Source organism: Lutra lutra, chromosome 3, assembly GCF_902655055.1.
Source record: "Lutra lutra chromosome 3, mLutLut1.2, whole genome shotgun sequence".
In the NCBI taxonomy this organism is placed as follows: Eukaryota; Metazoa; Chordata; class Mammalia; order Carnivora; family Mustelidae; genus Lutra; species Lutra lutra.
Window position 1 is genome coordinate 19094856 of NC_062280.1, and position 27487 is coordinate 19122342.

The following is a 27487-nucleotide window of genomic DNA, read 5'->3' on the forward strand; positions in this document are numbered from 1 at the left end:
GGCCTTCTGAGGTCTCCCAAGTTCATTACCATTCATCCATCTTCTTTCCAGCCTCCAAAACTCTTACTGTTATCTCCTATCCCATTCTTTGCTCATGTAATTGTGCCTGTAAAAACAAAATCAATTTTATGAAGTTTAACTGAAGATTCAGGAAGGAACAAAATAATATACACATGTTTAATTTATCATCCTTATCAGGCAGTCCTTTAGCATTTACTTTGAAGAGCAGAATGACATGATATTTGAGGTTTAAAAAAGCTGGTTTTCTATTCCTATTTGTGTAGTTTTTGTTCTTTTTATTCCTAATTACAGAGTTTTTTCACTTGGTCATCCTAGTCCTTAACACATACATGATGCATTTTTGTCATAATTTCCTTTCATAATTCTGATACCTGGTATTTTTTTGTTGTCAGTATTTAGTAATAGAAAAAGATAATAAAATTGCCAAATCCAAGACTGTAGTGATTTGAACAGTGAACAGGAAAAAATTCAGCCCAGCTTGCAAAGGAAGAAAACCAATCTAAAACAATAATGAGATGCTTTATTTTACTTTTGGAATTTACACAGTTTTGTTTTGTTTTGTTTTTTTAAGTGTGGGGCTTGAACTCTCGACCCTGAGATCAACACCTGAACTGAGATTAAGAATCAGATGCTTAACCAACTAAGCCACCCAGGCACCCCTACAGAGATTTTTTTTTTAAGTAGGAAGAAAAAAGAACAATATTGGTTTTGACTATGAGAATGTAAACTTCTATGGATTTAACTAAGGAGTTGGGTAAAAGGATGATCATTGCGGCTTCCTTGTAACAGGCAAATTTGAAAACCTAAATATCCAATAATAAGGAATTTATTAAACAAAGTTATTTTTATTGTACAGCCCTAAAACCACTAAATAAAATTATTAATGGTATGAAAAGATATTTATAATGGATTTGAAAGATTAAATTAGGTTCCATGATTGTGTGTTATAAAAATTGAATGTGTGTACACACTTTTAAAAGCACCTACATCTTCAGCAAAAATATTAACAGCGGGCGCCTGGGTGGCTCAGTGGGTTAAGCCGCTGCCTTCGGCTCAGGTCATGATCTCAGGGTCCTGGGATCAAGGCCCGCATCGGGCTCTCTGCTCAGCAGGGAGCCTGCTTCCCTCTCTCTCTCTCTCTGCCTGCCTCTCCATCTACTTGTGATCTCTCTCTGTCAAATAAATAAATAAAATCTTAAAAAAAAAAATATTAACAGCAATTAGCTCTGAGTGGTAGGAACATAAGGGATTTTTATCTTGTATATCTGTATTGTTTACGAAGTTATAATGAGAAGAACTGTTCTGTAGAGTGATCCGGGTAGAGAAGAGATCTTAACTAGCTCCTTGAGTTAGCTTGTTATATTTATTCTGTAAAATAGAGAAGAGGATATAATAATTGCTCCAGATATCATAAGAGCCTTTGTTTGGAACTAAGAAGAAATATTCTGAGTAACTTCGAGTTGTGGTTCTCAAATTTCAGTATAGGGGGAAGTGTCCTTAGGTCCTCCAAGAGTCTGACTTTATAAATAGGCACATGTTGTAACTCTGTTGGAGGTAGTCCATGGACCACATTTTGAGAACCAGGTAAAACCAAACAAAATTTATAGTGGCCAGAGAGAAAATGATTATATTAAGGAGGGACGTCCTAACTGCCCAAAGATGGATACTCATAGTTTTAACTTCTCATTTCATTAGGGATCTTTCCTGCCCAAGCTTCTCCTTACTTCTTATGTTCTCTGTTTCAGTTGATAGCATAGTTTATCAATTCTTACCCAAGCATGATATATGTGGGTCATCCTGGATTCCTCTCTCACCTCCTTCAAGCAGTCATTCATGAAGCTCTTTCTAGTCTGCCTCCTGAATTTTCCTTAAATCAGTTCTCTTATTCTCCTCTGTACCACAGCTAGTACTTTACTTCTGGCTTTATCATCTCACCTAACTACTATATAACCTTTCTCAATCTCCTCCCCTCCACTTTGTTCTTTCTCTGAAATAAATGTTTTTCATACTGCCACTGAAGTGATATATCTAAATTTCAATCCTCACCATGTGATATTCCAGAGTTTGAAAGCTGTTCAGTGCCTTTCCCAATCTCCTCAAGATATAGTGCAACTTTTTTAATGGAATATATATGGTTTTTCATGACGAGCTCATTTAGCCCCTGCCTGTTTGTGTTACAATTTTATCTTGCCCTGGTTCCTACATTCATACAGTAACGTACTTACACGGTCCAGTAGTACTAACTGTCATTTATCCCTTCTTCCTCAAAATTCTGTGCCTCTCCCCTGGGAGTCAAAATATGCCTAATTTGTAATCTTTATTTCAAATTTGCATTCTTCCCTTTTTAGGGGAGGTGGGATAGCTTTCCTCAGTGTGTGTATTTTTCTCTTGGCAAGCCTCATTACTTCACTGGATTTTATTTATTTGTGTTCTTTTCCCCCTGCCTTCATACATGTACCCCAGTAATTTCCTTCATGTTTGTAGTTTCAGTTTTAACATTGCTGTTAGCACATGGGTCCACAATTACTGTTTACCAAATGAGCAAAAATTATTGAACCTCTGAATGTGTTCAAGCATAGGAACAAGAAATACTATCTGATAGATATAGATATGACATAAGAGCTCTTTGGACCTGGATATTGATTCATTAAAATTGCTTTCTTTGTGCCTCAGGAGAAAATTAATATCTCTTTTTTTTTTTTTTTTTTTAAAGATTTTATTTATTTATTTGACAGAGAGAGATCACAAGCAGGCAGAGAGGCAGGTAGAGAGAGAGGAGGAAGCAGGCTCCCTGCTGAGCAGAGAGCCCGATGTGGGGCTCGATCCCAGGACCAGAGATCATGACCTGAGCCGAAGGCAGCGGCTTAACCCACTGAGCCACCCAGGCGCCCCGAAAATTAATATCTCTTAAATTCACTCAGTTCTGTTCTTTTATTCCTTTAAGAGGAAAATAAATCCTTAAAATATCAACTATCATATCAGTTTGATTTAGGAAGGGTAGAAATTTTCAGTTTATAATACATATTAATACTTTCTCACTAATAAAAGGCATACTTGCAGTTAGTTTAAAGGAGAAGACTATGCTGTACATTTTTAGATGTATATTTGTTCTAGACTTCGCTAAGTTTTGCCCAAGTCTGAGAGCAGTTGTATTTTAGAATATGAGTTATTTAACACAAAATATTCTGAAGACTTTTATGTTTCTTCAAAGCTAGCATAGCTCTTGACCTTGGGTAAGTTACTTAATCTCTTGAGTAGTTGATATTTCTGGCTCTAAAATGGAGATAATCCTTATTATCCAGTCATGATTTCTTCGAAGAGCAAAATGAGAAACTGGACATGAAAGCAGGTAGGAAAATTTAAAGCACCATACAATTAAAGTGTATTTAGTATTCAGAGGAAGTCTGTTTTACAAATTTTAAATATTACCAAAAAAACCTAAATTGTAAATATTACATTAAAATAGTTTTTTGTCATGTGGAAGCATTTGGAAGGGAGGGGGCATGTACAGTTGTGTTTTTTGTTTTTTTGTTTTTTTAATATTAAATGTAATCAGTTTCTTTCACACCAGTGAAATACTTGGCTAGCAGAAGTCATCTTTTTCCTGCTAAAAAAGTTGCTTCATACTGAACGTGACTACTCTCAAGGAGGTATCTGTGATGATAATTTTTTTCCATGTTCAACACCATAGGTATCTATGCCAGCAGCTCATGCAACATCATCTGCTCCCACCGTAACTTTAGTACAACTGCCCAATGGGCAGACAGTTCAAGTCCATGGCGTTATTCAGGCGGCCCAGCCATCAGTTATTCAGTCTCCACAAGTCCAGACAGTTCAGGTATGTGTATAAAAAAGTTCTGCATCTACTTTCATAACTGTCGTTTATAGCCATATCTCTCTCCTTTCATTAGTTATGGAAATAGGAACATACCTAGTTCAGAGCTTATTTTATTTACGGTAAAGGAATATGCTGCGTCTGTATAGTCACCTTATGTATAGGAACATATATACGCACAAGAACAGACATAAAAAAAGACTTTTTCTTAAGCTACAGAAGAAAAAGACTTGATTGGGGAAAATTTTAAAGTATGTGGGGTAAAGTGGAAACGTTTGGGAAAGACCAAGGCTGATATACCTTAGTTCAGGAAAATTGAGATAACAAAAATAACTTTGTATTTATTTTCTAAACATGCAATTGGAAAAAATAAGCCCTTGTCAAAATTAATAACCTTACCTAAGATACTAACTTGAATTTAGAGATCATAGAAAGCATTATAAAACCAGCTATGTCTTGGGGTGTAAGTTAGAGTATATAATTTTGAAATAATGATATATTCAGGGATTACACTGCGCATGTTATCTAATTCTTTGGAGAGATTGTTCCTTTGGATTGAATCCAGGGGGAATAAAAGCACACAGAGCTCTGAATGAAGGTGACTACTCTACTGAACTGTAGGAAACCTCGAGTAGTAGACATCTTTGCAGTGAGCTTATTGAAAGAAAAAAAAAGACTTGAACGTTCATTCAAGTAGGCCATAACCCCAGCCTCCCATTTCATATTTTTTGCTTCACAGTCTTCCTGTAAGGACTTAAAAAGACTTTTCTCCGGAACTCAGGTGAGTCCTAGGTCCTAGATTTGGAAAGAACTATTTTTAGAAAGGAAGGTGAGAAATTATTCTTTATGTTGTTATCCTTCTATAAACATGCAATTTAAGGTTTGCATAAAGATCTTAGAGATCATCTAGGTTTAGGCCGGACTTGTTACCTGCCCAGCCCTTAGTGTATGCTTACTTTCCCTGTCTGTCTTTTCTCCTCTCCTCCAAATGGTAGTCCAGCATTACTTGAACACTAGGGAAATGGAACCCCTGTCTCCCGAGGTAACCAATTTATAAAGAGGGGTAATTGCTGAACTGTTCTTCCCTGTGGTGAGCCAGAATATACCTTTCTAAAACTTCTACCTAGTGGTCCCAGTTCCATACTCAGAAACTAATTAAGCAAATTTAATTCTTTCTCTTTTGGACCACTTCTTTTCCCTTGTCTCTTATACCCTTCCTACTTTAAAAAAACAAAATGTCCAGACTAAACAAATGGCTATTTTTCCTCAGTCATTTATTATACGGTGTAGCTTTTATTGCTCTTTACTGTCCTTGCTGTCGTCCTGTGGATGAGAGCTGTTGTGTTTTCCTCGAGTATGGTAGCCAGACTGATTGGTATTTGTAGATGGGACAAGCGCTTCCTTTGCCCTGGAAGCATTGTTAATGTCCTCAAACAGTATATTCGATTTAGTCAGCCGTATTATATTATTGAGTCCTTGAGCCACCATTACCCACCTCTACTTATGCTTTTGGTTCTCTTGGACACTTACATGGAAGAAAAAAAAAAAGAATGTTTTCATGTAAAAATATCAGCATGTGTGAATTTACATACTGAAAGATACTTGGAATGGAATTTGTTACCAAGATGGAGACAGTGTCGTCCCGGTGGAAACTAAAGAATTAGACATTTCTGTGAAATCACACTAACTGACCAGTAGTCTCCGATCCTTTGCTTCAGTTTTTATTTCATTGAGTGCTACATTAGTATTCTCCCTACGATGCCCTTACTAATTCCCCACTCATTTTCTTCTTGGTAATAGTGGAAAGAACCTGACCTGCTAATCAGGAGACCTAGATTCCAGATCACATTAATCCTTCCTTTCTCTTTTTCACTTATGAGTAGGAGGCCTTTCTATAAAGAACACACCAAAATTTTCAAAGCTTGTTAAGATTATAATTTTACATCATAATATGTGATATTTGTCAATTATATTTTTAATTTTAATCTTTACTTTGTGACAATAATAATTTGGACCTGGGGAGTGTATGGCTATTAACTTTGTAGAAATATTTATTCATCTTCTCAAGAGCACATTTTTCCATCAAGGTGAGCTATATTTATAACTGAAAGCCTGAATTCTACAAATAGAGACACAATTTTTTTTACTTTATTTTTTTCTTTAAAGGGCCTAAATCATGAAGAATATATTAAACTTTATGGGTCATTTCAGCTGGTTAACAGGGATTAGTATTTTGGTAACTAGGAAGTAGTTTACATCTCAGAAGAGATGTGTTTAAACAAAGAGAGAAATGACCCTGCGAACTTCTACATGGGAAAATATGAGTATTCTAGAAAATCATTTTCAAAAAATACAAGACACATTTCTCTTGATGTGAGAATAAGATATAAGGATCTGTTTCTGTTTTTAATCTAAGAATATTAGAAATTACACTGTACTAGTATTTCATATATGGCTTGACATTAGTGCCCTAACTTTATCCTTATGTGTATCAAGTCTCACAGATTATATGAGAATCCCTGTAAAAATAGTGGGAGTTACATGAATGTATAGAAGTTAACAGTGGCATCTTCACTTTTAATTTGTTAGCTTTAAATGCATTTTTAATAAAGTGCAGTTTAAACGTGTCAGGATTATGGATTATGTTACCTTAAATTATTACAGTCATTCCTTCAACGAATTTTTATTGATCACATGCTATGTGCCAGTCACTGTTCTAGGTGCTATGAAAGACAGCAGTGAACAAATAATACTTCTCTATTCTCATGAAGATCACATTTGAGCGAAGAGAAACAATGAAAAAATAAAATATGTCAGGTGAGGATAAGTGCTGGGAAGATGATGAAAGCAGGGGAAGGGATAGAGAATGTGGAGGGAAGGGGGTTCTGTTTTATGTAGGGTGGTCAGGGAACACAGTGAACAAAAACCAGAAGGCAGTGCAGGAGGCTAAGCCATGCAAACAGTAAAGCAAGTCCCAAAGGCTTAGAAGTAAGAATATGCTTCATATATCAAGGTATAGTAAAGGGATGTGGTTCAAATAGAATGAGCAAGAGGGAGAGTGGTTGGATGAAACGTTTGATAGAATCTTTATAATACTTTTTAATATAATGGGAACAATAATAACTTTTTGTGCAAAAATAGGATCAGTGGTTATTATTGCAGCAAAGTATTTAAGAGTGGTCTAACATGAGGCTGAGTTACTTGTTTGTGTTTTACATGAAACAAGTGTTCCAAAGTTTCTGGTCTTTTTAATGATCGTGAGTAAGGATTTGGATGGGATATGTTATCTAACAGATACTTTTGAAAGAAGAAATCCCTTTCAACTATCCTGGGAAAAAGTGACATTTTAACAATGCAAGAGGATAACTAACTGCTTTTTGAAAGAAAGTTGTGCTGTAGAGAGAGCATTTTGAAAGAAGTTCGGAAATGTTTTCATACCTTTTTTTTTTTAAACTGCAGTTAGTATAAATTTGTCAGCTCAAAACTCAAATATATATATAAGAAACTCTAGAAATAGAATTCTTTAAACTATTTGTAAGTCTTCTAGAATTTCAGTAGGTTTTGTACTTGTTAAAATATAAAACTGTAACACCTATTATTATTAGCATACAATTATTAAAAGCCAGGGAGATGAAAATACACTAGGTAAATCTCATCAAAAGTTTGTATAATTGGTAGATGAGAATGAAAAACGATGTATTTCGTAAGCTCAGTCAAAAATGCACTTACTTTTATGTCTACTTCTCGTGAGTTCCCTTTTTCAACAATAGCAAATGCTAAATCAGGTTTTAAAAAGCCCAAGCTTAGAAGCAGAGGCACTGTTATAAAATATTAAGTGATTTTTTAATGAAGCATATTAAATCACATCGTTCTTGCTCTATAAAAATGGGATGATTTACGTTTTAAGAAATTTACAAATGTTTTGATACTTATACTCCTCTCTTTAAAAACTGTTTTATTATAAAAATAACAGTTAAAATTTACAGAGGGAATATATATGTTTATGTAATGTTTTCCTGTTTATAAGGAAGATCTGCAGGTGAAAAGAATTTGGAAATCATTATTCTAGATGTTTATTAAAGTGTTCTTGATCCAGGGAGTAAATAACTATACCTAAACCATAAGTCTGAGTTTCAGAGGGACCGTGTGTAACTTAAGAAAGCATCTAATTTGGTTTTAGTCACTGTATATTTAATTTTGAAATTTCAAATAACTTCAAAATGGGAAGATTGTCCTCCTTACAAATAGGAGGTACGGGTTTTTAACAAACTAAAAGTTGAGAAATAAAGATCTAAAACTTTACATCTACAAGTTGTGATTTGGCTTTTGAAAATGTCTCAACTTCTAAGTGGTAAGGTTAAAGACCTATTCAAGGAGCTAAGGAGAGGGTTAATGAAAGAGGTGACAGGAGGTAAGGGACCAGAGGAAGGGCCTCTACCAGTGGAATGTGGTGGTAGTTTGTGATACCTATGGTTGGGATATCCATTTTTATATGGGCATTTCTAATAACTGTTAATTATATTTTAAATTATAATTAATAGTTATTTATAAAAAGGATTTTTTTTTTTTAAGATTTTATTTATTTGACAGACAGAGATCACAAGTAGGCAGAGAGACGGGCGGAGAGAGAGAGAGGAGGAAGCAGGCTCCCTGCTGAGCAGAGAGGCCGATGCGGGGCTCTATCCCAGGACACTGGGATCATGTCCTGAGCCGAAGACAGAGGCTTTAACCCACTGAGCCACCCAGGCGCCCCTATAAAAAGGATTTTTTGACATGATTTTTATTAGTCTCAGAAATGTGGATACAGTGTGTGCTTTGGATTTTGTTTTTGTTTTTGTTTGTTTTGGTAGGCAGTCCATAGGAAGTAGCTTCATAGCTTGTAAATTCTCTCTGGATAATATTCCCAAAGAGGAAGTGTTATATTTGTTATGTGTTACTGAATAATTCTGAATTCCCTTTACATGAAAATAGATGTAATTACTACATAGTGACAAGTTAATTCCTTCTATCTGAAATCACAAAATCTTTTAGATGAGAGAAAAGGAGGCTTTTTTCCTGCTAAGAGCAATAGATCCACTGAGTTTGGAAAAAGAAACAATCAAAGGCCATATATTAAAATGCAACTTTAACTTATTTCATTTCAAAACTTCCCTGTGGGTAGTTTATATAGAATGTTTTAAAATTATTATTTTAATGACTTTCAACTTGGGAGATTATGCCTACATCACTATCTGTCCTTAAAAAAAGGTTGTAAGAATGAGGGTCATGCAAAGAAGGCAGAAAACAGTAGAGGAACTGAGGTTCTGAGATGTACTATGAAGGTAGACACTTGTCACAGTACTGTCCACTTTGTTCAGTCTTGTTATTCCTTGAAATTCTGACACTCTTCTAAGGTCTTCATAGCTCCTCATCTGCTGTACCTCGGAGATTAGTGGGAATTGTTCTCTGTGCTCCTTTGGCAGTAAGGGTAGCATTATTACTCCGCACAGAATCACAGACTAAATTCAGACTCACACATCTTTTTATCTGTCTTTCCTGGATTCATTAAGTGTTGCCTGTTAATGTGTAGGTCGTTAAGAGTGTAGTTCTTAAACTTTAAAGTGTTTGGGTGGGGCACGTTACTTGATTGTAGGTAAATTCTGTGAGGCATGACTAGATTTACCAATTTCATTTTAAAGTGAGTGCCTTTTTACAAAGTGCCCTGTCAAAATGAGTCCTTACTCTCCAGAACTCATAAACTCAGACCACATATGAGTCCGTGTGGGATTCCTCAGGTTCCTCTGAATATGTTTTTTCTTGTTACCATTGCCCTAAATTTTGACACAGAGCTGAACCACACAGACTCTTTAGCCTTCACTAAATCTAATTATTCTCTCTGTGACGGCATCATGCACATCTAGTTAGAAAAGAGCAGAAGACTCCTGCTGATTAGACTAGAGAAGCTTCATGGTATATATTCTGATATATATGCCTGGGTGAGTGAACTTCTAGTCTAAAACATCTCTGGATTGTTGCTTCTGACAAAACTGGTTTGAGATTGGAACCAACAGGATTTTGGTACTGGTAAGGATATCTAAAATTGAGATGCCAACTATTGACAGTGGCTCCACTACTTCCTAGCTTTGTGACTTGGGTGAGTTACTTAACCTCTTTGTGCCTTAGTTCTTCCCATCTACAAAATGGATATAGTAATTGTACTTGTTTAGTACCTGATATTACTGTATTAGTATCAAATAATGTAATGTGTGTATGTGCTTTAGCATAGTATCTGGCACATAGTAAGTTCTCAATAAATGCTAGTTGCTATTATTAATATTATCCCATGTAAAATCTTTGTTCAGCTTATCTTTTACTTTTCAGTCCAGGGATACTTTTCCAGAAATGCAGTTCTTTACCTTGAGTTTTTGCTTAATAAAAATTGTCGAATGCCAATTTTGAAAATCTATATGTAAGCTAACTTGCTAGGGACAGCCATCTGGAACATGGTGGGGGATCACCAATCCTTATTTATACAGTTGTAAGTATATTCATAAGTGTTTAAAGGAAAATATTTGTATAGTCACTATGTAGACTTATGATTAAATATTTGCTCATTTATTCCTCCATCATGTCAGAAACCTTATTTTACTTGGTAGTTTTGTTCTAACAATTTTAAGAAAACAACTGACAGTAATATTGATGCATTCAAGATTGGTTACATGAGGTTCTGAAAGAGGTGAAACTGAACTTGGATAGCACAACAGCTTGGTTTTGACAAAAAAAATTTAGGCACTGTGACTTCTGTAGTATAAGTAAAGGGGAAAGGAATGTGACAGCTATGGTTGTCTCCCATAAAAATTGACTTTTTTCTACTGGCATGTGTAAGGTGTATATATGTCCTTTTATATTTAACTTTTTCTTAGAATTCATAAAAATTTTATGGGAACTAAACTCGATTATCAAGATAAAGTTCTTCTTTATTTTCAGATTTCAACTATTGCAGAAAGCGAAGATTCACAGGAGTCAGTGGATAGTGTAACTGATTCCCAAAAACGAAGAGAAATTCTTTCAAGGAGGCCTTCCTACAGGTATGGAATTTGATTGTTTAAAGAATTTAGAATCAAAGATGTCAGTAAGCCTTAGGTACTTTCAGGTGAAAAGATGTTAGAAGATCGGGCCACCTGGGTGGCTTTGTTGGTTAAGCCTCTGCCTTCGGCTCAGGTCATGATCCCAGGGTCCTGGGATTGAGCCCCACGTCAGGCTCCCTGCTTAGCCGGGAGCCGGCTTCTCCTTCTGCCTGCCACTCCCCCTGCTTGTGCGCTCTAGCGCGCTCGCTCTCACTCACTCGCTCGCGCTCTCTTGACAAATTCTAAAAAGAAAAAAATAGAAAAGATGTCAGAAGACCAATTAGGTGCTCAATTCGGGACCACAGAATTTACTTCTCTTCATCTTGAGGTATTTCTCTCTCTCAAGTTGAAGTTTATTGTACAGAATAAGAGAACTTTTTATTCTGAACAGTCCTGGATCAACAGTGATTTTTTTTTCTGCTGTTTTTATAGACTATGCCAGCCACTGCTTTTTTGTTTAAAAATTTGGAATATATTTCATTAAGTTACAGCATTTCTAGTTATTTGTCAGTTCTGACACGATACTATTTATCTGTTTGACAGCACATTTGCACACCATTTCTTGTGCCATGGTACTTAGTAGCTGTTTATTAATTTAATATTTGTTTCAGGATGATGCTTTGCTGATACCCCCTAATTTTAGGGGCACCCTACTATAGTTTTTGTGTTTAATTTTGGAGGTTGTCTAGTCTATGACCTGCCTCGAAGATGAACCAAAATCATTTTTTTAATATGTAGAAATTGGCTACATGCTAAATACCTCCAGGAAGAGCAATTCCATAAATACTCGTAAGCTTATTTCAAAGTTCAACAAATAACAAACTTCTAGTATTTCCTCTTGTTATTAGCCTAAGTTATTTTTGTTTTCAAAGGGATGGTTAAAATTTTTTTTTCCACTCAACTACTAAGCTAACCCTTTTCTCTTTTAAAATGAAGGCTCCTAAACGAGTATCAATAAACTGATTTTGAGTTCTTAAGAAATTTTGATACCAAGTATATGTTGTATGCATTTATGCTCATAATTTTTTTTAATATAGCAAATTTTAGATTTGAACTTGGAAATCTATCTCATGTTAGTTTTTAACACTTTTAATCTTGAAGCAAATCCAACCAGTTTTGGAGACATAAGGCTTCTCTGTATATAAATTTCAGGCAAATAGTTGTAAATAAGTTCTGTAAATTCTAGTTGTAGACCTTATAAGAGCTTTAGGACGCCTGGGTGGCTCAGTTAGTTAGGTATCTGACTCTTGATTTCATCTCATCAAGAGATCAAGCTCCGAGTCAGACTCCTGCTCAATGTGAAGTCTGCTAGAGATTCTCTCTCTCTCCCCTTCCCTCTGCCCCTTTATCCACTTGTGCTCTTTTTCTCTCTAAATAAATGAAGTCTTAAAAACATAAAGTAAAATAAAATAAGAGCTTTATGCTGAAAAAGATCTTTTGTTATAACCTGTATCTTAGCAAAGATCATTTAAATAGTAACACCTTAATTCATAATCAGATAGAAGATGCCTGAGACCACACATACATAGAGAGTTCTGTTCATGGAAGATAATACATCTTCCCTTAAAATCATTATGTATCATTGTTTTGTTTTAGGCTTACAAATTCTTGATACCTAGCTTTTATGTCTTGACTATAACAACATCTTTAATAGAATCCTTATGGTACACTTGTAAGGTTGGAGAAATAGGGATTAATTGATACACCCAGCTTTATAGTGATTAAATTATACAGAGAAATTTCTTGAAGGGCTCTCACTTCATCTCCCCTGGCTTGGTATTTTTACCAGCAGTTCAGCTGAAAAACACAGAAGCCATGCTTATCAGATTGCATATGACAGAACTTTAAAGGAGAGTGCCCTAACGGATATGAGAATAAGTGCTTTGAAAGATCATAGCCAAGGAAAATTCTGTCAGTTGTTGGTGATAATTATAAAATTTCTGAAATTGAGTCTAAAATAAAACCAGTTATTTAAGTATAAGATTCTGGATTAAGAATTTGTTTTTGAAAGATAATTATGCTCTTTAATTATCATTAAGATATACATATATAGTCTACATTAAGGGAGGGAATTAATCTCACTGCTCAGACCACATCTGGAATATACTGTGAGAGAAAGTGAAATGTATGTCCAAGATACAAGAATGACCAAAATGGTCTAGGATAACAATATTAGATACTAGAAAGAGAAGACAAGATGTGATTACTGGCTTCATGCAAAAGATAAGATTTATTTGTGAGTCTAGAGTACTAGCTTTCAAACTTTCATTTTGACCACAATACACAATAAGAGATGTTATCTTTACATTTTTCTCTGTATATACATACAGTTATCTGTATTCATTTATGGTTACACACACACACAGATACATATTTCGGCCTATATACAGGCATCTGAAGCAAAATATACAGCAGTACTCACCTTTATCATGTATGATGTCCAGCTGTTTTTTTGTTTCACGTTGATTGCAACATACATAACTCTTTTCATGGCAATGTATGTGTTGTGACCCATACATAGTTTGGGATAGGTTTGAAAAACATTGCACTGAGGACCAGTACTATTCAAAATGTGGTCCAGAGACCACACTGGCAATCAGAATCTGGTTAGAAATACAACTTCTTGTGCCCTTACCACATACTCTAATGAATTAGAATCTGTGGAGTGAGGACCAGGGCATCTGTTTTGACATGCTCTTCAAGTGCTTCAGTGCTAAAGTTTGAAATGATGTTCTAGAGCATTGATGCCCAGAGTATGATCCCCCCTCCAAAAAAAAGATTTATTTATTTATTTATTTGAGAAAAAAGTGCACACATGGGAGAAGGGGCAGAGGAAAAGAATTAAGCAGAGCCCCAATGCAGGCCTCCCATGATCCATGAGATCGAAACCTGGGCCAAAACCCAGAGTTGGACACTCAACCAACTGAGTCACCCAGGTGCCCCCCAGAGTTGATCTTTTGCCCAGCTGTCAGTCTGTAAGCTGTTGAAAATAGTTGTGTTTCTCATTCTCAAAGAGATAGGGAGAGAAAACCATCCTTATGGTAAGAATAGGAGTTTGCTAAATGAAAACAAACGGATGTGGAAAAGAAATGATTAACAAGTCTGAGAAATGAGATATACAATTAGTGGAATTAAGAAAATTAACAGCCAATTAGTGGGATAAACAAGATATGAGTAGCTGATGAGAGAATTGGTAAACCAGAAGGGAACTAAAAAAATAACTGAGAATAGAGAACAGAAATAGGGAGAAAATGGGAAAGACAGGTGAAAAGTCATGGGGAATAGAGTGAGGCGCTCCGGTAGAAGAGGCATTTACAGAATTTTCAGAGGGGAAATAGGGCCAAAAGAAATACTAGAAGAGATAATAGTAGAATACTTTCTACAATTCCAGTAAAGGTAATTAACATAGGTAAATATAAAAGCCAATATTATAATTCTTTGCTTTGAAACGCTTTTTTTCCTGTGTGATTGGAAAGAGAAATGCATAAAATAATAATTATGACTTTGTTAATGCACACACAGTGTATGAAAATGTAATTGTGACTATAGCAGCATAAAGCAGTGGGGTTTGGGTAGACTGTTGAAACTAAATTATTAATTCATACTGGTTTGTTAGAAGTTTAAGATATCAGAAGTTACTTGGGTGGGGTTTTCCCCCCCTCTTCTGTGATTATGTCACTCACTTGGAATACAGTAAGGTTCATTATTTTTATTTGTATTCCATTTTAGAATTTTTCCTCCATCCTCCTTGGTTTTTTTTTAATATGTGAAACATGAACATGGTTCTTTGAAAAGTCAGAATTATACCAAAAAATGCACATGCTCAGAAGTATCCCCTCCCAATTTTTCCTGTCTTTTTTTAAACTTCTTTCTTACCAATCCCAGTGGATTAAGCAATCTCATTAACTTTTTCTGGTTTATTCTTTCTGAGTTTCTTCTTCAATAGAAGACAAATGCATGTATATTATTTCACTTTCTTTCTTATAAAAAAGGTACCATGCTATACCCATTATCTGGATGAACTGTAGTTTATTCAGCCGCTCTCCTATGTAAACTGTTTTCAGTATTTTGCAGCTACAAACAGTGCTACCATGAATAACCTTATGTATGTATTTTTGTACTGTAGTAATTTTATCTTAAGGATATATTCCTGGAAGTAAGATTGCTGTGTAAAGATGTAGTTTTGTTACAAGTCACCAAATTCATTCCATTAAGGGTTTGCCAATTTTATACTCAAAACAGTGAGAGTGTCTGTTTTCTCACAGTTTTGCTAAGAGAATGTATTGTTAAGCTTTTTTTTTTTTTTTTTTTTAACCAGTCTGAGAGTTGAAAAGCTTAAAATCAGGTTTTTGGTATTTATTTATTTACTCATCCACTCATTCATTCATTTTATTTATTTTTGCCTAAATTTTTACAAGTTCTTTATATATCAAGGCTATTGACCCTTTATCTGTAATATATGTAAACATTTTCTCCTAGTATTGTTAATCATTTTTAACTTTTTTTTTGGTGTTCTTTGCCCTGCAGAAGGATTTTTTTACTGTAGTCAGTGTTAATAATCTCTGCTTACACCTGTATTTCCAATCACAGCCTTCCTTTTCATTCAGATTAAAGAGAAATTCATTTCTTTTTTTTTTAGTCCTTGTATGATTTCATTTTGACATTTAGATCTCTCATGCATGTATGATCTGTTCTTGTTCTTACATTTTAAGCTGCTGTCCTGGGCACCTGGGTGGCTCAGTCGGTTAAGACTCCAACTCTTGATTTTGGCTAAGGTCATGATCTCAGGGATCTCGAGATTGAGCCCTGCAGTGGGGCTCCACACTCAGCACTGGGCGTGCTCGTCTCTCTCTCTCTCTCTCTCTCTCTCTCTCTAATGAATAAATAAATACAGTCTTTTTTAACTGCTGCTCTAAGTATTAGCAGCTTTCTGCCCATTTTCTCTTGCTATTATGTATATTTAGCCAGTAATGTCATTTTCGTTTTGATTAATATAGATTTCTATTTTTCTAGGAAAATTTTGAATGACTTATCTTCAGATGCACCAGGAGTGCCAAGGATTGAAGAAGAGAAGTCTGAAGAGGAGACTTCAGCACCTGCCATCACCACTGTAACGGTGCCAACTCCAATTTACCAAACTAGCAGCGGACAGTATAGTGAGTAAAAGATATTTCTGCTTTGGAAAATGAGATTAAAAAAAAAAAAAACTAATGGCTGCATTCTCCTTAAAGGAATCCTACAAGTGCCAACCTTTTCTCAGTTTTGGATGCCATTATTTTATTTCCTTTACTGTTCATTATGCAAAATTCTGTAACAGAAGTATTTTCTTTTCTTCAGGGTTTTTGTTAGTACTGCTCAAGCATGTCAGCCCTTTAGGTGGTCCTTTGTTTTGCGCAGATGCCAGGAGAGTCTTGGAAGTTTTTTGCACCACTGCTTGAAACTCTAGATTTTAGTCCTTGTGTAATATATGATGCTAATAAAGGAAATACTTCTTCAGATAAGATAGATAACCATTCTATGGTTATGTTTAAGGACAAAAATGGTCTCACTATTCATCTATTTATTCACCTTCCCTTCTAAAAGTAGCATTTTAAAGTCATATTTAATGTTTTCTGGCGGGGGTTGAGAGGCTTGGTCACAGTCTACCAGCACATTCAGTTATTCTTTTTTAATATAAAATGTAATGTAGTGAATTATGGTACCATAGACAAGGACTGCTGAAATTGGCTCACACAAAGTAAAGGTTTTATTGTGTGTGTGCAAAATTAATCAAAGTCTCTGTTTCTGTCTGACACTTAGGTCTCTCTTATCTTTCACCCAAATCTGTTAACTGTCTTTCCAGTTCTGCTTTTGCTTGATCAGAGGCATTTGTGCGAATGGTATGTTTTTCTATTTGTTCCCAATACCTTTTGACTCCCAGAGTGCCTCTTGCATAGATTTCTTCATTTTGATTTATCCATTAAATCCAGTACTTCCCATTATGTAGTTTTCCCCCTTTTTCCTCCTTACTACAAATTAAATGTACACATTGACACTCCTTTGTTGCATTAATTTTCTAATACCCTGGGGTGGTCTGTGTCAGGAATATGTGTAAAAGTTTGACTCCCAAGTTAATAGTTTTCACAGTATAGCTCAACCTTGGTTTAACCATAACTAATTTGCTTTCTAACTGTATTAAAAACAGATTCCCAAGTACCAGACTTTTTAGTTCTTCCAAAGCTGAGACTTTGGAAAGTGAGCAGAAGGATGGCATTTTTGACTAACCTTCCTGTCCACTCTGTGCTTACTGGAGTTCAGTCCCCTTTTTCCTTCTTGAGTTCTTTGTTGACAAAGATAAACAGGTACTATCTATGGACACGGATGTGTGTATTTTTAGCTCTATATCCAGATAATTTGAGTTACTCCAGATGTATGCATGCTGAGACATTGATACATGAACTTTACTTTTTCCCTGCCTCAAGAGAAACCTGAGGAATACAGCATAGTTGTTAGTGACCGTGACTCAGTGATTGCCCGGATTCTTGCTTGCAGGAAAAAACATGCTCTTTTGGAAGTAGGCGAAGTAGGCATATCAGAATCTCAAATAGGGAAATGAAATTAGAAATGTGTATATTTAATTTGACACACCACTCTCTTCCAGGAACTAAAAATTGCTGGTTTTAAAGGTTCATACTTCAGATTTTTAAAGCTTTATTACATTATCTATATCCCTTATTTTCATAGAGCCTTGACAGAATTGATGTAGCATGTTCTTGATTGTCATTAAGAATCATTCTAATAAAAAAAAGTCAATCTAATGACTACTTAAATATATACATCATTATACATTCCCTTTTTTTTTTTTTTTAAGATTTGTATTTTAGAGAGAGACACAGCAAGAGGGGGAACATAAGCAGGGGGAGGGGGAGAGGGAAAAGCAGGCTCCCTGCTGGGCGGGGAACCCGACGCAGGGCTTGATCCCAGGAGACTGGGATCATGACCTGAGCCGAAGGCAGACGCTTAATGACTGAGCCCCCAGGCGCCCTTATATAGTTCTTAACTTATAATCCTTTTCATCTCTTCCTGGTAGTTAAAAGTTTAGTATATATCCATTCTTTTTCATTCTATTTATACATAAATATATTACCATGTATTTTGATACAAGTGAGACCTACATTATTTATATACTACAGACAAATGTATATATACAGATATATACAATTTAACAGCTATATTGTGTTTCGCTGTATAAATATAACTTTCAGAAATGAAATCTTGCCATTTGCAACAACGTGGATGGAACTAGAGGGTATTATGCTTAGCGAAATAAGTCAATCAGAGAAAGACAATATCATGTGATCTCCCTGATTTGAGGAAGTTGAGAGGCAACGTGGGGGGTTTGGGGGTAGGAAAAGAATAAATGAAACAAGATGGGATTGGGAGGGAGACAAACCATACGAGACTCTTTTTTTTTTTTTTTTTTTTAAAGATTTTATTTATTTATTTGACAGAGAGAAATCACAAGTAAGCAGAGAGGCAGGCAGAGAGAGAGGAGGAAGCAGGCTCCCTGCTGAGCAGAAAGCCCAATGTGGGGCTCGAACCCAGGACCTGGGATCATGACCTGAGCCACCCAGGCGCCCCACCATAAGAGACTCTTAATCTCACAAAACAAACTGAGGGTTGCCGGGGGGAGGGGTATAGGGAGAGGGAGGTGGGGTTATGGGCATTGGGGAGGGTATGTGCTATGGTGAGTGCTGTGAAGTGTGTAAACCTGGCGATTCACAGACCTGTACCCCTGGGGCTAATAATACATTATATGTTAATAAAAAATTAAAAATTAATAAAAATAAAATAAATATAACTTTTATTTAAACATTCCCCCCCCTTTAATATTCCCTTCACACACCCCCACACACTGATGAACATTTAAGCCATTTCTGCTGTTTCAAGCACTGTGACAGGAACATTCTTATATATGTAGTAGGGTCTCAGTTGGATAGGATCCAAAGAGTGGAATTGTTGAATCAAAGCACATCCTGTCCAATTTCCCTTCCCCGTGTCTGCACCAGTTTGTATTCCTTCATAAACTGGTTATTTTTTTACATTTTAAATGCTGTCAGTAGTTTTATCTATTACTTGGTTTACTATTCCTGATAAAATCTTATTTGAGAAATTCTATTCTAAGGTAGAAACACATGTGTCTATCATTTTGAACTTGAATTTTTTGTTTCACTAAATACAAGTGTAACCCATGTTGTTTTCCTCTTTACCTTGGCTATTCAGAATCTTGGCTAAGTTCATGTTTAATTGTATTCTCTTCTAGTTTTTCTGGTAGAATCTCTGTGGTTAGAGACATCAGTTACTTGACTTCTAGCTTCCTCTTCTTGTTTTAATGAATTTAGTTTTATTGAAAGACCTCTCAAATCCTTTTGGAATAATCAAGTATATAAATATGTATTATAGGGAAAAACACATCTGATAGGATCAGACTTCCTTTTTCAGAATACTTTCACCTACATGATCTCATTTAATTTTTATAGTTGTATTTAGTGCCTAAAACCAGGTATTTTTATTTTTATAGAAGAGATAACAGATTCAAATAACAATTTAGTGATAGAATCTGGACTAGAACCCAGGTCTGATACCTAGTTTCCTACTTCTTTTCTCCCTTCAGTTTATTGTTAAATAACCAAGAAGAAAGCTATGTATGTTAAATGCAGTAGAATTTGCTTATTAACTCTATATGAGAAATTGTGTTTTAATTCTGTTAATCTTCTGATTCCTTCAAGTTACCTGCAATATTAATCTCAGAATAGTTCTTATATATTCCTTTTTAGTTGTCAAAGATAACTAAAACTTATGGGAATGGCTAAAGTGAATAGATTGTATATGCCAGTATCTTAATTTCCATAGGTATCATTTGTCATTTATAAACCAAATCATACTTATTTATTGTTACTATTTCTTGACCAAACAGTAGATAATCAATTTTCTTTATGTAGGCGACTCAGGATATTAGTTGCCTAGAGCTGGCTAACAAGTGATCCCAAATAATTCCCTTCTAACAGACCAAAAAAAAAAAAGGAACTTGAGTAAGTCACATGTTTGTTGACTTATTTAGTTAAAATCCATTATGCAATTTTATATGTAATATTGTGATTTTTAGGCCTCTTTCCAGAAAAATTTTAATAGGGAGAGTGTCTAGAGAGGATCCAACTGCCTTTCTTGATGGTAGTATCTGAAGGACTGCTTTATTCAAATAAAATAATAACCTACTTCTTTCTGTTAACTTTTTCCATGTACTGTAGCATAAAGGTGAATTCATTTCTTTAATAAAGTGAAATATCTTTTAGTGTGAGCCAAAGTAGATTACTTCATAACAGATGAATGATGTATGGTTAATTAGTGAATAATCAAAGGATCCTATATGAGAATGCATGGATATGTAATTTACAGTTTATGCATTGCTAGCCGAGTTAGAGAACAGAATGCACTACTGAACTGTTTTTATTTAATTATGCATTAAAATAACCATTTATTGGGTGCCTATTACTGCCCATTTCTGTGCTATAAGTATGTGAAAGTAGAGAAGAAAAATCACATTTCCTGCATTCAAGAAATGTATTTGCTAATGGAACAGCAAATATCAAACAATTAAAATATGGCCTAAGTAAGACTAGGATAAAGGAAGTATGGATCACAGTGTGGTACCTCTTCTGAACCAAACAACTTTGAAAGGAATTTAACATCTTCTCATTTATTTTTTTTTAATTGTTAATGGGTATTACTGTAAATTATAATACAGTTCATAGGGGGCATTTGTATTATAGCAATTGGATGTGGGTTTCCCGAGGAGAAAGTTACCTGAGTATACGAAATCTTTCTTGCCAGTGTTATTTGTTATAATAATTTCTCCTTGATTATTTCTTACACATTATTCTACTTTGAATTTAGTGTGTTGTAAGTCTTACATGGCATTAATTAAACTGATAACAATAAAATCCATTGGGTTTTAGTTGCCATTACCCAGGGAGGAGCAATACAACTGGCTAACAATGGTACCGATGGGGTACAGGGCCTGCAAACATTAACCATGACCAATGCAGCCGCCACTCAGCCGGGTACTACCATCCTACAGTACGCACAGACCACTGATGGACAGCAGATCTTAGTGCCCAGCAACCAAGTCGTCGTTCAAGGTAAGAGAATTCAGAATTCACAAGTGTGGTAAATTCTTTGAAAGGTTAAAATTTTTATAAACTCAGAAAAAGTAAGTATGATACTGCCAAGCACTATGAAAATGTAGTTAATTTTTTTAATTATAGATAATGTTCTCCGTGAACTCTTCCATTATTCCATTTGGACCCAAATGTCATGGCATAAAAACAACTGTTTTCTCTTTTAAAAATATAACATCTTTAACACTGAGCATTTGGGGATAGGAAAAACAGAGTAGGTTACAGGGCAAGACAGTGAAATCAGGAGTTATGAAAGCTAGATTCTGGATCTAACTGCATAGATTTGCTATGTGATCTTGAGTAAGAATCACCTCTCTCTGCCTCTTTTTTTTTTAAATGTGTCAAATATGAGTTATACTAAATCACTGGTGAGAATCTCTGGAGGTTCTGGCCGCCTGACTGGCTCAGTTGGTGCATGCAACTCTTGATCTTGGGGCTGAATTCAAGCCTTACATTAGAAAGAAATCTTTGAAGGTTCAAAATTCTGTTTTTCTGATTTTTTGCTCAGAAAATTTACATCCTCATTTCTAAGATCATCATTTTATTTCAAATGAAAACAGTATGTTCTGAAAAATCTTATACCAGTATGCATGTCTACTGGTCTATGGAGAAAATGTAGTAGTTAAATCCTTGATGAACTATAGAAATAGCTTTTTTCTGTTTGTTTTTTTTAATATATAATTTTCTTGCCTTAGGATTCTTTATGGATAGGAGTTGACCATTTTTCTTTGAATCCATTTGAATATTTTTTTCCATTTGAATATTTTAAGAATATAATTTATGCCAGATTGAAATTTGCATATTGAGGAAATAATGTTAAAATCTGTATCTAAAAATATTTTTATTAATAATAATATATTTTGCCTCTGTTAAATAATGACCATTGTACCCCTTCAGCATGGATGATAATTTTTGAATAATCCTAAAACACCAACTAGAGAGTCATCGTTTATTTTTAAAGGCCCTAATGTATTTACAGAACATATTCTGTTACTAAACAAATAATATTTGAAGAAGATAATATTTTGTTTATTAATGGGAGTAAAACACCTTTTCACTTTACATGCAGGTACTCAAAAATTGTAAAGCAGGATGTCAGTGAATTTGAATTCTGAACGTCAGTTTGAAGATGGTAACATGTTTAGTATATAAATCTTTTCCACTCAAAACACATTTTAATTGATATTAATAACAAATATGGATAATTTTATAAAGACCTTCAAGTTCTCTCAGATAATTTTAGGTTCTTTATTCTTAGTAGGGCATATTACTAAGCTGTTTTTAGAAGCAGTTTGACAGATAATGATTGTGTTTCTTTTTACAAGTGATGGATCACTTAGAAAAAAACTTCAATTTATTTAGCAATTAGCATTTACATTAAAACAAGTAATATAATTGACATCAAGTGGTACATTTTTTCATACTTTCAGTTTTGTTTCAATTAGAAATTTATAATAGTTGACCATAATGCTTTATTTTCTCTCCCATTTTGCTATTTTATGAAAAATCATGGTCGTTTTTATGTCGTGGCAAGAGTCTACTTGAAATTTTTTAATATGAATTTACCAATATCAAAGGAAGACATTGAGGAGTATACTCTATCTAGGAAGATCATCCAAGCTGTGCCCTACTTACCTTTTAGACTTAAGGTTGGTAAGCATGTTAACAACAGAATAGAACTACATTCCAATGAAAGATAAATACAAGACCCAGCAGACCTAGGTTAAGGCTCTTTCACCCAAGTGTCTATCCTAATAAATATATTAAATTGAAAATTATTTGTCAGTAATGACCCAAAGAGTGCTGATTCTTTCAGTGTTTTAGTTAGAATCATGTTCCTTTTTTACCCTTTCAATCCAAAATATATGTTTAAATTGATGATTGACACACGTAGTTTTACTGAGTCCTCTGCTTCTCTGTCTTATGCCATGTTCACTGTTTTTCTTTTCAGCTGCCTCTGGAGATGTACAGACATACCAGATCCGCACAGCGCCCACTAGCACCATCGCCCCTGGAGTTGTTATGGCATCCTCCCCAGCACTTCCTACACAGCCTGCTGAAGAAGCAGCACGAAAGAGAGAGGTTCGCCTAATGAAGAACAGGTACATACATTGCATTTACTTAGATTGTGGTAGGTCATGTCATCTTCAGATTCTGTCAGACATGAATTTGATAATTGGATCTTTGCAATGAATTTTTTTCTGGTAGAATTGATGGATTTGTTAAAACTTTTTTAATAAGCTGCACTTATGAAATGCTAATGGGATTATGGGTCAAATCTTTATTTTTTTAAGATTTTACTTATCTATTTGACAGCACAAGCAGGGGGAGAGGGAGAGGGAGAAGCAGCCACACCCCCTCGCTAAGCAGAGAACCCGATGTGGGGCTCAGTCCCAGAACCCCAGGATCATGACCTGAGCCGAAGGCAGATGCTTAACTCACGGATCCACCCAGGAGCCCCATGGGTTGATCTGTAATCATAGTTTGCTTTTGTGTAATTTTTCCATGAAAGATTTAATACACAACTCTTCTATTTTCACTATGCTCTAACCAGCAGCCTAGGTTATTTAAATACTGTTTCTTTTCATGAATAATCTTGTTCAAGAAGATCAAGAGTTTCAGGTGTGTATATTAATATCAAATGTTTCATTTATGTTAAGTTTATTTAAAAGAAAGGAAATATGATGGCCAGTCCATGTTTTAATGAATATTATCTTCACTCAAAATTGACAATTTAGTACCTAAAGAGTCTTCAAAAATAGATTAAATCTAAGATTACCTTGTCCTTAGACAAAATCTTAAAATAGAGTTAGTCTTCAACAATGAAAATGCTACACAACAAAATCTATAAAGTGTGGATAAAGTAATTCTCATAAAGTAAATTTACAGCTGTAAATGGTTTTGTCATCTAAAAAAACAGTAAGGGGCGCCTGGATGGGTGAGTAGGTTAAACATCCGACTCTTCTCTTGGCTCAGGTCATGAGCTCAGGGTTGTGAGATCGAGCCCCAGGTTGGGCTTCTAAAACTGCGTGTGGAGCCTGCTTAAGATTTTCTCTTTCTCTCTTTCTTTCCACTCTCTGCCCCTCCCCCCCAAAAAACAATAAAATATTTTCATTGTATTTACTTTAGTATTTTTATTTAGTTTAGGATTTAAATATTTAGCTGAGGATTTAAAATGGAAATGACCTAAGACAGGGGCGCCTGGGTGGCTCAGTGGGTTAAGCCGCTGCCTTCGGCTCAGGTCATGATCTCAGGGTCCTGGGATCGAGCCCCACATCGGGCTCTCTGCTCAGCAGGGAGCCTGCTTCCCCCTCTCTCTCTGCCTGCCTCTCTGCCTGCTTGTGATCTCTCTCTGTCAAATAAATAATAAATAAAATCTAAAAAAAAAAAAAAATGTTTAAAAAAAAGAAATTACCTAAGACAAACCATAGAAAATGAAAATAAAGTTTTATAAAGATAAAATTTGAAATTGGTGAAACTATTCTTCTGGTTTTTTTTTTTTTTTAAAGATTGTATTTATTTATTTGACAGGCAGTGATCACAAGGAGGCAGAGAGGCAGGCAGGGGGATGAGGGGAAGCAGGCACCCCGCTGAGCAGAGAGCCCAAATGTGGGGCTCTTTCCCAGGATCCTGAGGTCATGACCTGAGCCAAAGGCAGAGGCTTCACCCACAGAGCCACCCTGGCGCCCCTCCTCTGTTCTTGACCCCAAGATTTTTCAAACACTGCCATAAAGTAAAAGAAACATAGGGATTGAATTTAGACAGTCTGGATTCAAGTCCTGGATCTACTCTTCTTGCTGTGACTTTGGAAGAACATACTAACCCCCTCTAAACCTTCTTTTCTTCTTTGAAGAAAAGATTCTGCCACCTATCTAAATGGCTGTTCTATGGGACAAATATCATTCCTCTCAAAGCACTTTAACTGTAGTGCTCTATTGAAGTGTTTGTTTTTATGAAGTTTCATATTTCCACTCAGCTCAACCTCTTTTGTCCCTAAAATACCTAGCTGTTACAGAGTATCAGTAAATGACATCTAAGCTATGGGAAGTGGCAGCACTTTTTCTGGAATATTAGGAAAAGAGTTGGAAATACGCCAAGTGCTCTATCAATCCAAGATTTTCCTTAGGTGTAGTAATAATAATAAACAAAAGCATCAAAAGCTGCATTCATTTAAATGTATTCTAAAATATACATTAAATTTTGTATTTAAATCTTTTCAGCTTTAAAATGTTTATAAAGAAATGTTTAACCCTTTCTAAAATTAGAAGCAAGTCCGATTAAGAAGTCTTAAGTAAAGGCCAGGTTTTAAAACTTAAGACAGTAGCACTTACTAAATAAAGCAGTTCTAAGCAAGACACAGCAAAGCAATCAGATGAAAAATAAAAAACCTTCTTGATTATAAAAACAGCAGGAAGAATTTATGTTGTGTCCTTGTAGTCACCTCTGTGGGGCAGAAACATCCCCCCTGCACCTTTTTAAAGATTATCTAGCCATTTCAGAGAGTGAGTGCGAGTGGGAGAAGGGGCAGATGGAGAAGATCTTCAAGCAGACTTCCCATGACACGAGATTGTGACCTGAGCTGAAACCTAGAGTTGGTCACTCAACCACACACAAGTGCCCTAGAGACGTTTCCCCTTATACAAAAAAGACCAAGAGGTGGTGTAATTAGTGGGTGGGTGAGGAGGTGGCACTATGGCTTCTTGTCAGCTCTGTTGTATGGAGCAGAGAGCTGCCCATTTATGAACACTTGTTCATTTGTCTAGCAAACCAAATTTCCTTTTTTCTTTATTTTTTTAGTTTATGTATCCCCCCCCACCCTCTATGTACATATATTCCAGGTTAGGGACAGGGCTCACAAAGAAAGCTACAGTTCCTAACAACCTTTGCTGGTCTGAAATCTTTAGCATGGTCTCTTTAATAAAATACTTTTGCTTGGATTTAGTTTTAAGGAAACTTCCCGTTGACTCTGCTATAGTTCCCTTTTCCCTTTATTCCCATGTTACTACTGCTTCCTCTTTTCCAACTTCCATTCATTAGAATCTGGCTTCTATGCTCACCTTAGTACTCTTAATATCTTTTAAAAATACAGATTCCCTCGCACTTGGCAATCTGGCATTCTCTTTTCATTTAATTTTACTTTTGTGGAATATTTTACACTTTTTTTTTTTTTTAAGATTTTATGTATTTATTTGACAGAGAGACACAGCGAGAGAGGGAACACAAGCAGTGGGAATGGGAGAGGGAGAAGCAGGCCTCCCATGGAGCAAGGAGCCTGATGTGGGGCTCGATCCCAGGACCCTGGGATCATGACCTGAGCCAAAGGCAGATGCTTAATGACTGAGCCACCCAGGTGCCCCATCTTTGACACTTTTGACTTATTCTCCTGAACTCTGGTTTATTCATCTGGTTTTCCGACTACTTTTGAAGTTTTCCCTTAGAATGTTCATTCCTAACCATGTATTTCAGGCATCAGCTATATGCTGACACCTTCTAATTCTCAATGCTGGCTTTGACCTTTTTCCTGAGATACTATTTACTAAGGGCCAGTTCATGCTAGACATCACACGTAGTTTCTTTACATATTTTATATTGCCTACAATGAGGGAGAAGCCTATATCTCCCTTTTACAGAGGCGCTATAGTTCAGAATGAAGTTAAGTATCTTGCCAAAGGTCACACCTTTAAAGAATTAGGTACAGGGCTGCCTGGCTGGCTCAGGCAGTAGAACCTATGACTCTTGATCTTGGGGTTATGAGTTTGAGCCCCACATTGTAGATGCTACATAAAAATAAAATCTTTCAAATTTTCGTTTAAATTGGTAGACCTGAGGCTTGAGCCTATGTCTGGGGCCAAAGCCCGGTCTACATGTTAATTCTGAGATCTCAGTATACAGCTCTCTCCTGCTGTACTTCTCAAACCAGAGCTTATGATAGAATGCTGGAGATAATGTAGCCCCAAGAGGTAAACATGGAATGCTCTCCTCGAATATTTATCTTGCTCAAAAATTAGAAATATTTTTAAGGTAAGAGACTTAAAAGAAGTTCGCACCAGCAGTGGTTGCTTTGGACTGTGTCCCCAGAATCCCCATTTTCGTTTCCTCTGCCATTAGGGGTACACTTCAGTAGAAAAATTAGGGGATCACTCTCCTCCTGAACATACTCACTAGGATGAATGTCCCTTATATGTACCTCAAACACAGCCTATCTTAAACTGAAATTTGATGAAAAAAGTTATGATCCCCAAATTCTACTTCAAATTACCATTTACTCAGAAATGAAGTGATAAGTGGTCTAAAAGAAAGGATAGATG

The 27487-nt window shown here is 35.6% G+C and overlaps 1 protein-coding gene across 6 annotated transcripts in view; it reads left to right on the forward strand.

The window, feature by feature from the left end:
* CREB1 (cAMP responsive element binding protein 1) overlaps positions 1 to 27487 on the forward strand; it is a 62305-nt gene that overhangs the window by 21159 nt on the left and 13659 nt on the right. For 3 of the 6 annotated variants that reach the window (XR_007125773.1, XM_047720874.1, XM_047720873.1), the window contains exons 3-8: positions 3713 to 3859; positions 4596 to 4637; positions 10823 to 10923; positions 15976 to 16118; positions 20958 to 21140; positions 23131 to 23281. Coding sequence is in view for 5 of the 6 variants with exons in the window: in XM_047720874.1 (XP_047576830.1) it covers positions 3713 to 3859; positions 4596 to 4637; positions 10823 to 10923; positions 15976 to 16118; positions 20958 to 21140; positions 23131 to 23281 (767 nt within the window). In the remaining variant the exon portion in view is untranslated. Of the gene's footprint in view, positions 1 to 3712; positions 3860 to 4595; positions 4638 to 10822; positions 10924 to 15975; positions 16119 to 20957; positions 21141 to 22248; positions 22825 to 23130; positions 23282 to 27487 lie in introns of those variants that run through there. The other 3 variants (XM_047720877.1, XM_047720876.1, XM_047720875.1) reach the window with 3 other exon arrangements.